At 41.7% G+C, this 16,459-nt stretch overlaps 1 protein-coding gene across 2 annotated transcripts in view; it reads left to right on the plus strand.

The window, feature by feature from the left end:
* Lrpl (low density lipoprotein receptor-related protein-like protein) overlaps positions 1–16,459 on the plus strand; it is a 166,119-nt gene that overhangs the window by 143,152 nt on the left and 6,508 nt on the right. For both annotated transcript variants that reach the window (NM_001123337.1, XM_062670289.1), the window contains 10 exon segments: positions 7,084–7,375; positions 7,499–8,082; positions 9,366–9,721; positions 10,120–10,353; positions 10,674–10,862; positions 11,073–11,279; positions 11,514–11,727; positions 12,643–12,870; positions 14,253–14,443; positions 15,122–15,344. In NM_001123337.1, the coding sequence (NP_001116809.1) occupies positions 7,084–7,375; positions 7,499–8,082; positions 9,366–9,721; positions 10,120–10,353; positions 10,674–10,862; positions 11,073–11,279; positions 11,514–11,727; positions 12,643–12,870; positions 14,253–14,443; positions 15,122–15,344 (2,718 nt within the window).

Raw genomic sequence — 16,459 nt, forward strand, 5'->3', positions numbered from 1 at the left:
TGATGCCCAGCGTGTGCCAATCCACCACAGTCCTCGTGACGGGAACGGAATCGGGAGCGCGACCGAGCTTCATAACGACGGGACGGTGGTCTGAATCTAACTCTGAAACTACTTCGATCGAGTGTAAGCGCAGAGTTACGTTTTTTAATAACGCTATGTCGAGTATATCCGGGCGATGCGCGATATTTAGCGGGTAGTGAGTCGGGGTTAGCGGAGCGACGATATCGAAGGCGAGATCATCGACTAACGCGTCAAGCCGCCTGCCATTCGGGGTTGTGGTGTGTGAGTTCCACCTGATGTGTTTACAATTTAGGTCGCCCGCCAGAATGACAGAGCTCCCCATACCGAGCAGCGCCTCGATATCACTGCTTAGAACGATCTTATCCGGTGGAAGATAAACGGACGCGATAACGATCGGCGCGTGTCCCGTCAGTGAGATTCGGCACACTGATGCTTCGATATTAGCGAGCGCGGGAGGATCGAGCGGGACGCAATGCAGGGCTCTTCTATAGTAAATGACGGTACCACCACCACGGGCAGAGAGCCTGTCGTTCCTGACCATGTTATAGTTCGCGATTTTAGGGTCACGGCGCGCGGGCTTAAGTAGGGTCTCCTGCACTAAAAAGATATCAATTTGGTGGTCACGCAAAAAGTCAGAAACCTGATCACGTTGATTTGCGAGACCGTAAGCGTTAAAAAATCCTATCGTTACGGATAGGGGCTTTATTCTACTTATATACGCCATTGATTACCGGCGGAGTGAGGGGAGGACGTACGTATTTAATGACGCGTATACGTCGGCGTATTCCTGCACAACGGCGATAAAGTGTTGTGCAGTGGAGGCAGCGCGAATGGCGTCGCCCAAAGCGTTAACGCGCTCAAAGTTGATCGACTGAAAGAAGTCGATCGCTAAAGCGAGATTGTCGGACGCGGTCGGAGGGCAAGTCGCGGGAGAGGGACGAGTCGCGGGGGCGGGACGAATCGCGGAGGAGGGAGTTGTAGCCGTGTTCGTGTACGGCAGCGGTTTTGCCCAGGCCGAGACACTGGGCACCGCCGCCGGAACGAACGCTGGCTTAGCCTGCGACGCAGAGGGTGCCGAGGCTTTGATGTCTGGGCCGGAAGCTCGGAGGCGGTTTTGGCGGGCGACGCGGCGATTTATTTTAGGGGCTCGGGGGCAACCACGGTAATTCGCGGGGTGACCCTGTGTTCGACACAGGACGCAGCTAGGCGGTTCCGTCGCGGTTTTTTGGTCGCGAGCGCAGAGGGCCGTGGCGTGATCGTCCAAACACTTAACACATCGGGGGCGCGCGTGACAGTTACGGGAAGAGTGCCCGTACAATTGACAGTTATGGCACTGGCTAGGAGTGCCTTTTTTATGGGGGGCTTCGACAGCGATACCAGAGAGCCTACAGACGGTCTGTGTGTTAAAGATTTTCTTACCCTCGGGGGTAGGCTGGAGAGCGACTAGAACCATATTATATGGCTCCCTACCGCGACCGGTGTGCATACGGTGCACAGAATTCACTGGTAGGCCTTGTTCTAACAGGTCGGCTTTTACGAGCTCTACATCTAACTCTTTAGGGATTCCGCGTATTACAACGCGGAGTTCGCGCTCCTCCTGGAGCGTATACGTATGGAAACTTATACGCTCCTTACGGAGGTAAGAAGAGAGGGCCCTATGGTCGTCGGGTGTTTGAACCTTAATTTGAATGCCGTTCGCGAGGTTACGGGCATTCGTGAAATTTATATTTTTGGCCTTAAGGGCCAGGCAAACTCGATCCCAAGCTGCCTTCTCCTGAAGGATAACCGGGGGAGGGGTCTGGGTTTTATTTTGTGCCACCGGACGCGGCGACGGAGTGGCACGGGCTGGGGGCGCAACGGGAGTCTGAGGGCGGGGGCGCGACGCGTTCACGGCTTTGCTAATTTTAGCGGCCGCGGGAGCTCGAGACTCCGCGGCACGCTTCTTACCCTTCTGTACCAGGGTGAATCCATCCGTCGATGAGGCGGGGGCGAGGTCGACCTCCATGTCCGAGTCAGAGTCGGAGCACGAGGAGGCGGGTGCAGGCGACCTACGAGCAAGTGTAGGTGTTTTAGAGGGCGCGACGGAGGCCGCGGATGATCGCTCAGCTGAAACGATGGTCACGGCGGACGACGCAGCAGCTTTTCTCGCCAGTATAGGCGACACGGGAGCGGCAGGCACGACAGAGGCTGCGGTGCTCAATGCAGAAGCTCTGCACGCAGGTACAGGCGACGCAGGAGCAGCGAGCGCGGCGGAGTCCTCGAGTGGGCTCGCAGTGTGATTGGCCTTGAAGGCCAAAAACTCCGAGGCGAGCTGTGGGTGGCGAAGTCGGAGGAATTCCGCGAATACAGCGTCCATGATCGCTGAGTACCCAGGTGGGGCGGCCCCGGGTCTTGAAAACACTCGCCTTGCGGCGAGGCCCCAACTTCTCGGACCTGAGCGGTTCTATTGAACACAGGTGGCAATGCGGCGCGATTACTACAGGACAAAGAAAAAGCACAACAAAGCAGAAATTACGAAAAGAAACAAAACAAATAAATACTTGCAGGAAACCACTTTGTCGGCAGATGTACCACGAACACAGAAACAACAAAAGGAAACAAAACAAATAAAAACTTCCAGAAAGAGCACTTAGTCGGCAGATGTACCACAAACACAGGCCGCGCGAACAATGGCCGGGCTAACAAAAGCCGGGCGAACAAAGACCGGGCGATCGAGTGGACGATGAGCACGTCCGCACGTGACGGGTGCCTCTATCGGAATGCGAGATACCACTATCTATCCATATGTCATATATGATTATGACGTAGTTATAAAAATATCACATTGTTATCTACGATTTTTACTTAGAACATACAAAAAAACTGTTTTTATAGCACTAGGCTGTTTTTTTTCACGTTCACGGCACACCTGGTGTTAAGTGGTTACCGGAGCCCATAGATATCTACAACATAAATACTGCCACCCACCTCGAGAATCGAGTTGTAAGGTCTCAGTTTTAACAGTACAACGGCAGTACAGATTATTTTTAGGGTATAAATGAGAACTAAAACCAATAAAAATCGAAGTTCCAGGCTCAGTTTATGTCATTTAGTGTATTTTTAACTTAAAAAAATATACCTAGTCAGGTCATAAATTCTGTCACATGTTTAATGTAAAATAATTGAAACAAGTTTATTCATTATGTAACCAACCATTCATATACCAAAATGAACTTAACAAAACAGATGCTTATGACACTAAAGTTTATTCAAAATGACCTCCGTGATTTTGAATACAGGCCTTCAATCTGCGCGGCCAGTCGTCTATCGCAGCACGAACGAGGTCCATCTCAATATCGGCGGCTGCCTTAATCAAGGATGTCTTGAGTGACTCCAAATTGGGATGAGGCTTTGAGCACGCCTTTTCCTCCAAGTGTTGCCATATCTTGTAATCTAACGGATTCAAATCTGGACTGGAGGAGGGCCAGTCTTCGTGCCGGATGAAGTCGATTTCACGCGCCGCCAGCCAGTCTTGTGTGCTCTTCGCTCTATGAGCTGGCGCCGAATCTTGTTGGAATACCCAGTGCCTGTTATTGAACATGGTATGAGAAACAGGTTCCGCAAGGTTCGTCAGGACTGTATTTTGATACACAACTGCATTCGTTTTTACACCTTTCTCACAAAAATGTACCTCTGTTAAGCCCCAATAAGAAACTCCCAACCATACCATGAGCGAGGATGGAAAATGACCTCGTTGGACACGCGGAATACGGTTGCTCGCTTCTTCACTACTGTGTGCGTACACCTTATCATTTTGTTTGTTGTAGCTCTCTTCTACGGTAAAAATTTTTTCATCCGAAAAAAGAATTTCCCGATATTTTTTTCCCGCGTACCGCTTCAACAAAGCGCGGCATCTCTTCAGTCTCAGGTCCATTAGACGAGCATTCAAACGATGTCCTGTTTTTCTTCGATATGCCCGAAGCCCTAAGTCTTCATTTAACACCCTTTTCACCGTGGTTCTGCTTAACTCCATCTGAAGAGTCAACAGTTTCTGCTTACGTTTGGGATTTCTTTGAATTCGCGCCTTCACAGCTTTTATCACTGCTGGAGTCCTAACAGACCGAGGGTGACCACTTCTTGACCTGTCATCTACACTAGAGTCTTCATTGTATCGTTTGATGGTACGATAAACGAATCTTTTGGTTATATTAAAATTTTTCAGTATGTTAAAATTTGAATTGGCGCGTAACCGCAACGATGCAACGCAATAACTGCAACACGGTCTTCTTTAAGCGTCCACTCCATATTTAAAAATGAGTAAAATTCTAAAAGTATACATTTTTATTTTCATGAACAATTCGAAATTCGAATTCAATAAACTTTTTTGTGGCCAGCATTCTAAAAGAAAAGTTTTTACAGTGTGACAATACTTATGACCTGACTAGGTATAGTTCTCTTTATTTTGATGCCTTGATAGAGCGATACCACTATTGGTAGTAGTCGGGCACGCCTAAGTAATTTAGTTTTATTGATCAAATATTAGCATAGATTGCGATTATTTCAAAATCAAATTTCGTTTACTTACACTGCTCGTAAATTCTGAAAGCGCCAAATCCTCTCGAACACTTTATCTCGGTGTTCCAGTAGCGAGAATGCAATTCACGCCATCGAATTACGTTTGCCGCTCTCGGCCATTTCGGTCAACTATTCTCGAGTTTGAAGCCAGCAAATTCAGAGCACAAAGAAGTATTTGAATATTGACTGTGGAATTTCAGAAATTTAAAAAAATATAATTAAAAAATATATTACTAAACAATGTACAAACTTTTGGCACAGATTACTAAATAAAAAAGTTTTGGATTATTTCGATGACGTGTTAATGTTTTCTTCTACATATTAGTGAATCAGTCGTCTGTCTGGCCTGTTATGAAATTTTGTTAAAATTGTGAAAAAAGTAGAGCTACCACTACATCTAAGGGCTGAGAACAATTCGAATTCACAAGTGGTGGGAATAAACTATTAAGTTTTTATAGTGATAAGGGCTGACATTTTATTTCTCGGTACAGTCGTAAAATGTTTGTCCATCAGCTTTTCAACTATCAGGTTGAACGTTCTAAGCAGTATGGTATTTACTTTGGTTTTTACAAGTCGTAGGCATAATTAAAACTTTAAAGATAAAGATAGCAGAGCATTATCACTGAAACTTAGCACAGAAATTTATATGCAACGGATCCCTTATTCCTTTCCGAATACCTGTCTGTCGTCCGTGAGTGATCACGAAAAATAGAATTTTCAAAACGTCGTAAATAATATAATGATAACAAAAAAGGCAAGTCGGTAAATGAAAATGTAAAGATATTTTCGTTCACATAATATTATTCAGGGACATTGGATAAGCCGAATGTGTATTTGAACGATCGTTTTGACTTCGAAAGGGTTCCGTGTCTGTTCTGATAAGCACATGCCTGCCTTTTTTGAATTAGAGCTTGTCAGTATCTATATATTAATACGTGAAGCAAAAACTTTGTACACCTATTTACGAAAATTACGCAGACGGAGGAGTATGAAATTTCCCACACATATAGAGAATATAGAGAAGGAGTGCAGAATGTTAATATTTTATTTTTATTATGAATAAATAACACATTAAATCAATTAAAAAAAACGTTACCAAGTATTTGACACAACAGATATACATATATTAGGTATATAGACTCTGTCTTTATTGTCAAACTTTTGTTATTGTTTAAAGTCTGTGATCAAATTGAGAATAATATAGTTTGTCTTTAATATTATTTGTCTATAGTGTAATCTTGTCGAAATCTGTGATTAGAAGTATAATAAGTCTTTGACAATAGCACAATAATAATGTTAAAACTTATAATTTCAATTAATTATCGTCGAATATCGACTACTGGGGCTCCACTGGTAATTTGAAATGCGTCTTAAATTATTCAATTAGGGAAGGTATTGCAATGACATCTCGCTGACGGCACGGAGTGACGTTTGAGAATATTAAAATTTAATTTAACGTTAGGCAATATGAAGAATATAAAAAATTATATTCGATAAAGTGTTCAGCCAAACGTGCACTTGAGATAAAAATGTTTAGTTTGTAGATAAACGTTTATGAGCTATCTTTAAGTGTTTGAACGAAAACATCCAAAGAGTTCTCTTGGAATTATTTATATTATTTTAGTTTCTAATTTAAAACAGATAGTTTAATAGGTTATTTCCATTAGAGACTTTTTTTTATTGCTTAGATGTTTGGACGAGCTCACAGCCCACCTGGTGTTAAGTGGTTACTGGAGCCCATAGACATCTACAACGTAAATGCGCCACACACCTTGAGGTATAGTTCTAAGGTCTCAGTATAGTCCCATCCTTCAAACCGAAACGCATTACTGCTTCAAGGCAGAAATAGGCGGGGCGGTGGTACCTACCCGTGCGGACTCACAAGAGGTCCTACCACCAGTAATTACGCAAATTATAATTTTGCGGGTTTGATTTTTATAGCACGATGTTATTCCTTCACCGTGAAAGTCAATTGTGAACATTTGTTGAGTTCGTATTTCATTAGAAAAATTGGTACCCGCCAGCGAGATTCGAACATCAGTGCATTGCTCGATACGAATGCACCGGACGTCTTATCCTTTAGGCCACGACGACTTCAGAACTTATTGTGACTACAGACTACAGACTTATTGTGTACTTAGAGAGTAAAATTGCTAGTTGAAATCTTTATGCGAACATAATGAGTTATGTCACTAAAGATTTCGTGTAACGATTCAAGAAATTTAGTACCTAACGTTTTGCTAATAGCTTTGCTATTAACCGTTTTGTAAATTTACTTCACTCTCAAACTTTCGCTGAATGGTTTTAAAAGTTTAAATACCTCGTATACCTTTTGAAATAAAGTAGAAATTTGAATAACTATGGAATTCGTAGTCTCAACTTAATGCTTTGTCGTTACATTTGGATTGTTAAACTTTTAAAGTATATATAAAATTTAAGTGAAATTATAGAAATAAAAACACGTTTATTATCATTTCGGAAAATTTCAAAATTTTCTTTTTGTTTCAGGTGTTATTTGATAGTTTTACCCTGGGGCGATTTACATCATTCACAGAAGACGGTTGCCCCGATGGCTATATGCAAATACAAGAAGCAAGTAGACCTCAAGTCGGAGGCTCTTGGTGCGGCACCTCATGGGGTCCTTCGATTTACTACAGCGAAACAAAATCGATAACTCTCATCATAAGGCTTCTTCATCTGTCCAAAGAACAGAACAATTATAATTTCGATTTCAGAATGGCATACAAAGTTCTACGGAGAGAGCACGCCACAGTCAGATACGGCGGTACGCCTCTATTAGGTAAAACAATATTTAGTTTATTACACGTGACGACATTATTACAGCACGTTCCAATTTCATTTGCAAATGTCGTCGCCGTAAAATACGACGTCAACATTAAGCAATAACCATTTCTCATTTCAGATCGTCCCTTTTTCAAACTGAGACCTATAGCCGTCCCCGTAAACATTTCACGCGAAGATACGAATGCAAGGTCGACACGAACGCCCGAGTATTACCTCGGGGATTTGATCTCCGGAACTTATTGCTCCCGGATATTCAGCGACTGCGATCGTAAAAACTGTAGGTTACAATCACCGAATTTCCCTGGCGTTTACCCGAGAAATTTGACGTGTTACTATGCCGTGCGACAACACGAGGTCCCTCAGGGTAAACACGCCTTGATTGTGGTGAAACAGCCCAACGGGCAGTTGATTTCTATAAGGAGTCAGAAGGCTTTGTATGCTGCCCAACAAGAACGGGGTAACAACGGAAGAGAGCTGAAATTTTGGCAACAGTGTGACGAGGTTCAGGATTATGTTACGGTATACGATGGCTACACAACTAGAGACCCTGTCGTGCTAAGGTTTTGTGGAGGCGGTGTGGCTGTCCCAGAAGCGATATCGAGTGGACCTGAGTTACTGGTCGAATTCACTACGTCCCCATTTGGCACATTCCTTCAGCCAGCAACTTTACAATCACTACACGGGTTTCAACTTGAAGTCGAAGTAGGTATTTCATTTTCGAAAAAATAATAATAATTATTATTATTATTATTATACGGTTGTAGTACATATTTAGAATTTGAATAAATGATAAGAGAATTTATTGTTTAACATTATCAATCATAAATTGTTCATTCGTTTTTCTACAGGTTCATTAGAAATTTTAAAGACGCTTTCATCATTTGTTTTTCAAAATAATATTAGTTTCAAAGATAACTGGTGGATAATTTACTGGTGGTAGGACCTCTTGTGAGTCCGCACGGGTAGGTACCATCACCCCGCCTATTTCTGCCGTGAAGCAGTAATGCGTTTCGGTTTGAAGGGTGGGATAGCCGTTGTAACTATACTGAGACCTAAAAACTTATATCTCAAGGTGGGTGGCGCATTTACGTTGTAGATGTCTATGGGCTCCAGTAACCACTTAACACCAGGTGGGCTGTGAGCTCGTCTACCGATCTAAGCAATAAAAAAAAAACATTTCTTTTCTAAAACTCAAAGCGTTCTCTCCTAAACGTGTAAAAGTATGGGAATATTTTTTTAAGAAAATACTCCATAATAATAGTCCACTCATAATTTGGCTATCATCCAAACTGTAATTAACATCGAAGATAGTTTTTCTATCTCATTGAGAATCCCAGATTTTTTTAAACCTGTTAATCGAATCCTCGTTAAAATATCTATGATTGCTAAAAGCTTTTCATTATAAGGATCGAATTAGTTTTAAGTTGCAATCCAAATGTCTGAGCACGAGTTGCAAATAGTATTTTTCTTTGAAATCTGGCTGCATTTGAATTCATTAGGAACAACTAAACCACTATTACCGCTCCAACATTAGACTCGCTGTAATCTTTCCGTATACTCGTTGCTTTAAAATTAGGTTAATGGACTAATGTATTATCGTGATGTTTAAAACGTTCGTTTGCAGTGAATAATAATAAATCAAGCAGTGCCCCGGAGGCGTAGGTTGGGTCTCTGCCAAAGTGTAATTAGTAACGCAGGCTCGCATGGACATAGTAATGGAACAAGAGATCTCGTCCACATTGTTTAAACCTATGAATTCGGGAGGCGACCCCAAAATTTTTACCCTTAAAAATTTTAATTGGAAAGGGGAAAAAAAGAGAAAAATTTAACAACTGCGCCATTGATTTCATTATTAATCTCGAAATAAGGACGACATAATTGGCTCCCTAAAACAGCACCGCTCCCGTTACCTCGTTCGTCCATTAGTTTTGATTAACGACGCCGAGGGTCCTTGTTACGGTTATCATAATATTAATCAATTTTAGGTCAGGTTCGTTGATCAACAGTCGCCTACATATGCGAAAAACAAGAGAACTTGCGAATTCTGGATCCGAGGGACAGGTCGTGGTGTTTTGGAGCATCCGCAACATTCTTTACCGCCGAACACCACGTGCCTTTATCACATGCAAGGGATTGACACCTCCGGGCCTTCGGGACGCCACATAATTTACAGACGGCCGTCGTTTTCGGCTCCACGATTCAGGGTTTGGTTTTCGGTATTGAAATTTTATGTGACCAACGCTCTGAACCCTAACTTGCCCGAGGACGAATACTGCGGAAGCCATTTTAATATATGGGATGGTCCGATGAGAATATCGCCTGGTTGCAGCGATATATTTTGGTGAGAATGTTTTTTTTAGTTTCACTGATTTTGAGTAATTCTGCTTTTCACATATTATCGGATACGTTTTGTTGGACAAAGTATATCTGTACATTATCATGATATAATATTGTGTACGTTGTTGTATGTGATTATATATATATACTGTGTTTATATATTATGTATGAAGTATTATTATCAGTTTGGTTATTTTCATATTAAGTTATGCACCTACCACAGAATTCTCTACACCACCCTTGGTTGACTGGTAGATAATGCCACAGGCATTAAGTCCGCTATTGTACTTCTGTGCATTAAGTTAAATAAATAAATAAATCTGTAAAAATATTTGTAAAGAGATTGGGATCTTACATTAATTAAAAACAAACAGATCAAACAGGTTCTTACGACCCTTTCAGTGACAAAGAGCGGTCAGTCCAAATGTCAAGAGCGACATCCCCTCAATCAGTAATTGTGGGTCGACCTCCTACGAATGCAACACTCATAGCCAGATTCTGCAGGGAAAGAGCACCCAGGACATGCGAACATGCACTGCTGAAAAAATCCAGAGCCTGCACGAAAACAGAAAGCTTCCTTTCCAAGGGGGATTCTTTGACTTTGGAATTGAAGTTAACTCAAGGAACAGCTTTGAAGTTAGTGATTTTGTTTCATCCATATGTCTATCATGAACTACTGGTCCTGTTTTCTCAGCCACATGTTTAATGAATATTTATTGACCATTCATTTGCACTACATAAGAAAAATAAGTATACTTTGTGAATCTGATAAAACTAAATGTTGGCACACTCGTTTGGTGAATAAAGTCACGAGTTACCATTATTCGTACGTCAAATGGTGAACTAAATTTCAACTATGGAGTAAAAGACATGAATGATTTTTTGTGTGCTAGAGTAGCTGCTAAATGGTATCTTTTTTCCTGTACCGTTGTTTATGTACTGGTTTTCAATTTCAGACCAGTGTTCTTCAAGGCATTATACGAATTCGTGGATCTACACCAAGATGGCGAGCCTTGGGGTCGTGGTCCGTGTTCTCGACGATTTGCCTCACGATCCTTTCCTGAAGCTCCTCCCGATCCACCCATTAATTTTTCTTCACCGAGAGACGTGTTCTTGTATGGACGAGGTGGTGCCAGAAATATTAGGTAGGAATATTTCTATGTATTATTACATTGTCGATTTGTGTTACCAATATCGGCGTCCATAGTCAGAATTGACCTAATTATATTATTGAAATATCTATAACTTTAAAAAAATAATAGGATTGCTATTTTTATGATTTCTGCTCATTCGTTATCTATAATGCTCAAACAAATTAAGAACTTTTTATATTATAATTAATTTTATGATTATAGTTGCACGTATCGCTTCGAAGCAAATCCTGGTGAAGTGGTCAGACTAAGGGTTTGGGGTGTTCGAAGTGGTGGCAGATTGTGTCGATCGGTGCATTCCGCCCACGCACCCTGGTATCGATGCGCCGGTGACCTCACAGCAGCTGTGAGGATATTCGACAGACCTTGGAAAAACATTGGCTCTGGGATACCGAGAGATTGCTTGTGCAGGTTAGTAGTCTATTTATTAACAATCCTTTTGACATATCGGAAAACAGTAACTTATTAACAACTCTGATATCGAATATCAATTATCAGCAACAGATCAACAATCATCAGCAAACAGTGAACAGGAATTAATTCAAACACGCTTGAAGCGGCATCAAATGAACAAGAACACATTTGATGGCAGCATCTTGTATTTCTTCCAATAATATCTAAGTGTTGCTGTTTCAACTATTTCAGTGACGTCGGCGACTACGAGTTCGTGTCTTCGTCAACTGTGGCCGAGCTGAAATTCGATGTGGTGAATATGACGGCGACAGATGACTTCCGATCTTTTGGCTTCGAAGCGTCTGTAGAGTTTGTCAGATACGATTCCGTTTGTGAAAGTACCCATCGAGTGTATGGAGCCAGTGGAGAACTTAGATTATCCGCTACATTACCAGACTCGGAAGCAGTAAGTTCAGACCTTAATTGAAGCTGGAAAGTGCTTAGTTTAAGCGGCCACTTAAGAATTAGTTTTAGTTAGCATATATACCTTGAAAGTTTTACTATCTTCAATATGCTTTTTGTATTTTTCAGTTCGTTCAAGTTCAACTAGCATTGCTCACTTACTTACCCTTACCCTTTGTAACCCTTATTATATCTATTGCGTATAGTCCTAAGCGGCTGGCGATAGATTTGATTCCCCCTTATGAAGCTTCACGAGAAGCCACTTAGTGTAGTATGCATTATATATTTTTGGTTGTGAGTACATCGCCTTAAGACCCTCTTCTTACGACAAGATAGAAAACGTTGCCACTCTAGTATAGTCCTGATAACGGTAAACCCGTAAATTTTGAAATTACTCATAGTAGAACCGTCGGAGTAGATTTAACAGCGCTCAAATGTAACTATACTTGAGACCTTAGAGATATATCTCAAGGTGGGTGGCGCACTAACGGGTTCCAGTTACCACTTAACACCATGTGGGCTGTGAGCTCGTCCATCCATCTAAGCAATAAAAAAATGAACTATGACATAACTGTTATGCAATTCCAGTGACACTCTGACGTCATAGTGACTTATATCTCTAGGTGGTGGTAGGTAGCGGTATTCACATGTTTGTTGGCTCCGGTAACCTTTTGAGTACTTTTGACACGAAGTGGGCCGTGAGCTTGCTTACAAATAGCTATAAGAAACGCAACTGTTAATCGCCCCTACTTGTTACAACTTTCATCAATTATGTCATCGTGTTCTGAGGTTTCTTCACGAGGTTTGGTCAAAAACAAATGATATTTGAAACTCTTAATCTGTGTGGCTTAATTGTCTATGCAAGCTTTCCCCGATAAATTCCGCAGATGGAGACTAATCCCACTTTCATTTATTTTAGGAGCATTGTGAACATCGCCCTTGGCTAATAGATCCCTCGCCGGGTCATTATCTCTACTTACAAGTGCGCGGATCAATCATCAGTGAACCAACGTTGGACAACTTTACTCTTCTCAACAATATCACAGTAGCACCAGATTTAAGGCACTTGTGCAGAACACAAAACAGAATCGCCGTTTACGCTGGAGGGTTAATGCCCGTTTATATTTGCCCTGAGTCTCCTGAGCAGGTAAGAAAGAGTTATCACTGAATAGCGAATAAGGCTGCCTATTTCGTGAAAATACTGAATTTGTTCAGTTTTTACGTAGCTATTCGTGCTATTTATAATATGCACCCGAGGGAATCCTTGAGGGACAAGTTTAAGGAAATCAAAATTCTAACTTTAGCGTCCCAATACATTTTTGAAAATTTATTGTACGTGCGTAAAAACATTGTAGAATTCCCCAGAGTCTGCGATTTGCATAATGTGAACACTAGGAACAAACATAGGCTTGCGTTGCCGGCGGCTCGAATTAAGAAAATAAGCAACTCTTTCAGGGGGCTGGGTGTACAGCTTTTCAACAAGATCCCACAAAACGTTCAACTACTACCTGTTCATAGATTTAAGAAAACTGTCAAGGAACGTTTGTGCAACAAGGCATATTATAAAGTTAAGGATTTTTTACTAGATGGCACTACGTGGGAATGAGGCGTTCGCTCCTGGCCTTTTCATTTTTCATTATTATTATTATTTATTTGAATTGTATTTTTTTGACTTGTTTTTTTGTATACTGTAAATATGTTTTCTTGTTTTAAAAAAAAAAAGAAAATAGTTGAGAAAATACAAAAAAAAAAAAACCCCGCTGAGTTTGTTTCGCCGGTTCTTCTCAGGACTGTGGCTTTTTTTGGAACCGGTGGTAGAGTTAACATTTTCTTTTACATTTTGACATTCAACAAGTGTGTTTTTGATGACATCCAAGTTGAAATAAATGATTTTGAATTTGAATTTGATAAGATTTCAATGAATACAGATAAGCCTCAACAGGATAATAAGCCATTATTTATAGGTAGTTCTCATTAATTTGACAAGTCGATGAAAGCCTACTGCTGTCATGTCAATAGCCTCTGCTCTTAGATTTAACAGACGAAAATGATGTATATTATTAAAAAAAGTTCTCACAAAACACATTGTCATAATGTTACATCTCTTAACGTTAATATTTAATTGATCTAACGCAGAATTGATATTATAATACCTCGTTGTTTCTGTAAGATTTTGTTTGTGTTTTATTTATTAGTTCATAGCTACTTAACGGCCAACGAATACCGGCCGGCTTCCTGCAACAAAAGGAGTGATAGACTCTGGGATAATTTTATACGTCACTAAGACCCAGTGCGGGGAAGCTCACTTTACTCCTAAATCTAACTGAACTACCGTGCAGAACAATATAAATGCATTTTTGAATCAACAATCAGTGATCCGTAGTTTGTCAGTTTGTCAACACATTGGATACCGAAAAATCACACAAAATCAAAAACAGTGCAGCGCGCATTTCTCTTCGGGCGTTTTAAGGTTTTCTTAAGAATATTTTGCAGAACCACAGAGATCAGATTTGTATCTCTAATTTTCAGGATACAGAAGAGGTAGTAGAAATTTTCTCTGAAGGCTGGTCTAAGGATGTAGACGAACTTGCTCGACACGTGCTACAACCCGGACCTTCTCCTGACCGATTCGACTTGGAGTTCCCACGCTCTTTAGCTGTTGAACTCATCGCTGTAGAAGCCGGAAATTACTTTGTTTCGTGGCTAGAACTCTCTAAGAGGTATACCTGCATCTTTCGCCTTCTGTGAGTTTGATAAGTATTACGAGTTAAGGGACTGTTTACTTATAGTTTCAAATGCAGTCGCCATGATGTCAAGAAAGCAACATTTTTTGTATAAGATGAATGCCCTGCCTGCCCGAAGGTTAAGGCGGTTGCGTTAGCCCGCAATTACAGTCACTGTTGTTTTAAATTAATTGCCCATATTGCATACGATTATATTCAACGAGTTCATACCACGATTTTCACATGTGAGTTCCGAATATATTTCGATTATATTTCAAACGCCATGATCTCGGGCAGACTGAAGACTGCGGGTAGGATGTTAAGAGCAGACAAATCCGTCCACCCTCGTTTTAAATGATAGTGTGTACAATGGTAACTGTAGCTGCCTTTATTATTATTATTTTTTTATTGCTTAGGTGGATGGACGACCCCTTTTTTATTGCCCTTGTAGGCAGACGTGCATACGGCTCGCCTGATGGGTGGGTGGTTACCGTCGCCCATGGACTTCAGCAATGCCAGGAGCAGAGCCAAGTGCTGCTTACCGATAGCTCACTGATTTTATGTGGTTACCAGAGCTTATAGACATCTACAACCTTAGCATATGAGTTCTAAGGTCTGCGTTTTGACAGTACAACGGCTGTCCCTTCAAACCGTTTGGGCTGTCTTACGTTTCAGAGAGGCAAGCGGGCCGGGCAGCGTGTTCGCGCTATCGGGCGAGTGCACGCACCGGTGCGCGTCGCTGGACGCGTGCATCGCCGCGGCGCTGTGGTGCGACGGCGTGGCGCACTGCCCGCACGGTGACGACGAGCGCCTGGCGCACTGCTCGGCACTGCTGCGTCTGCCCGCGCACTACGCACTAGCGCTGCTGGCCTTCGCCGCACTCACCTGCTGCGCACTGGTCAGTTTCCGCCCATACTCCTTCCTTTCTTACCTATTACCTTCCGCGGGTGGGGTAAGCTGTGTAACTATACTTGAGACCTTAGAACTTATATCTCAAGATGGGTGGCGCATTTACGCTGTGGATGTCTATGGGCTCCAGTAATCACTTAACACCAGATGGGCTGTGAGCTCGTCCACCCATCTAAGCAATAAAAAAAAACTCGAATCAAATTCTTGCATCGGTCTCGGCAGTCTGTTCTAAATCTTCCCGCGTCATGCCCAAGACGCCCAATTCTAATTCTACTGAGCGATGCCAACTTGTTCTGGGACGGCCTCTCTTCCTTTTGACACTTTCCATGTCAGTGCTCTCTTGGATAGTTGTTTTTTTTATTGCTTAGTTGGGTGGACGAGCTCACAGCCCATCTGGTGTTAAGTGATTACTGGAGCCCATAGACATCTACAACGTAAATGCGCCACCCATCTTCAGATATAAGTTCTAAGGTCTCAAGTATAGTTACATATGTTCTACCCCCTCCCGCGTCATGACCAAGACGCCCAATTCCTGTTCTACTGAGCGACGCCAAGTTGTTCTGGAACAGCTTCTCTTCATTTTGACACTTTCCAGGTCATTGCTCTCTTGGATAGTTGGGTATCGGGCTTTCTTAATGTTTCATCAATCCAATGCCACTTCCGCGTAAGGATCTCCCTCTCTATTGGTGTCTGCTTGGTGATCCTCCACAACTCGTTGTTAGTAATCGTATCAGGCCAAAAGATTTTCAAAATTTGTCGTAGCCCATACTAATGTATCAATTTTTACGAAATGTGATGAACTCACAAAAATGTATCGTTAACGAATACTACTAAGTAAAATATTAAATATTAAAACTTCGAGTTGTCTTTTAAAGAAAATCGTTTTATCAATCAAATCAAAAAACAAACAATCGTTTTATTTTCATATCAGAAAAATAATAATTCAACTGTCACTTAGGAAAAACCACAAGAGAAGACAGCTAATGGCGCGTACACACTATTTCATTTTCTACATATTTATTTAATTTAATTTTAAAATTTACCACAACTTATAGGTATCACAACGCGAACACTGCTCCCTTGAGCATGAGGTCGATGTCTCAA

Source organism: Bombyx mori, chromosome 10, assembly GCF_030269925.1.
Source record: "Bombyx mori chromosome 10, ASM3026992v2".
NCBI classification, from domain to species: domain Eukaryota; kingdom Metazoa; phylum Arthropoda; class Insecta; order Lepidoptera; family Bombycidae; genus Bombyx; species Bombyx mori.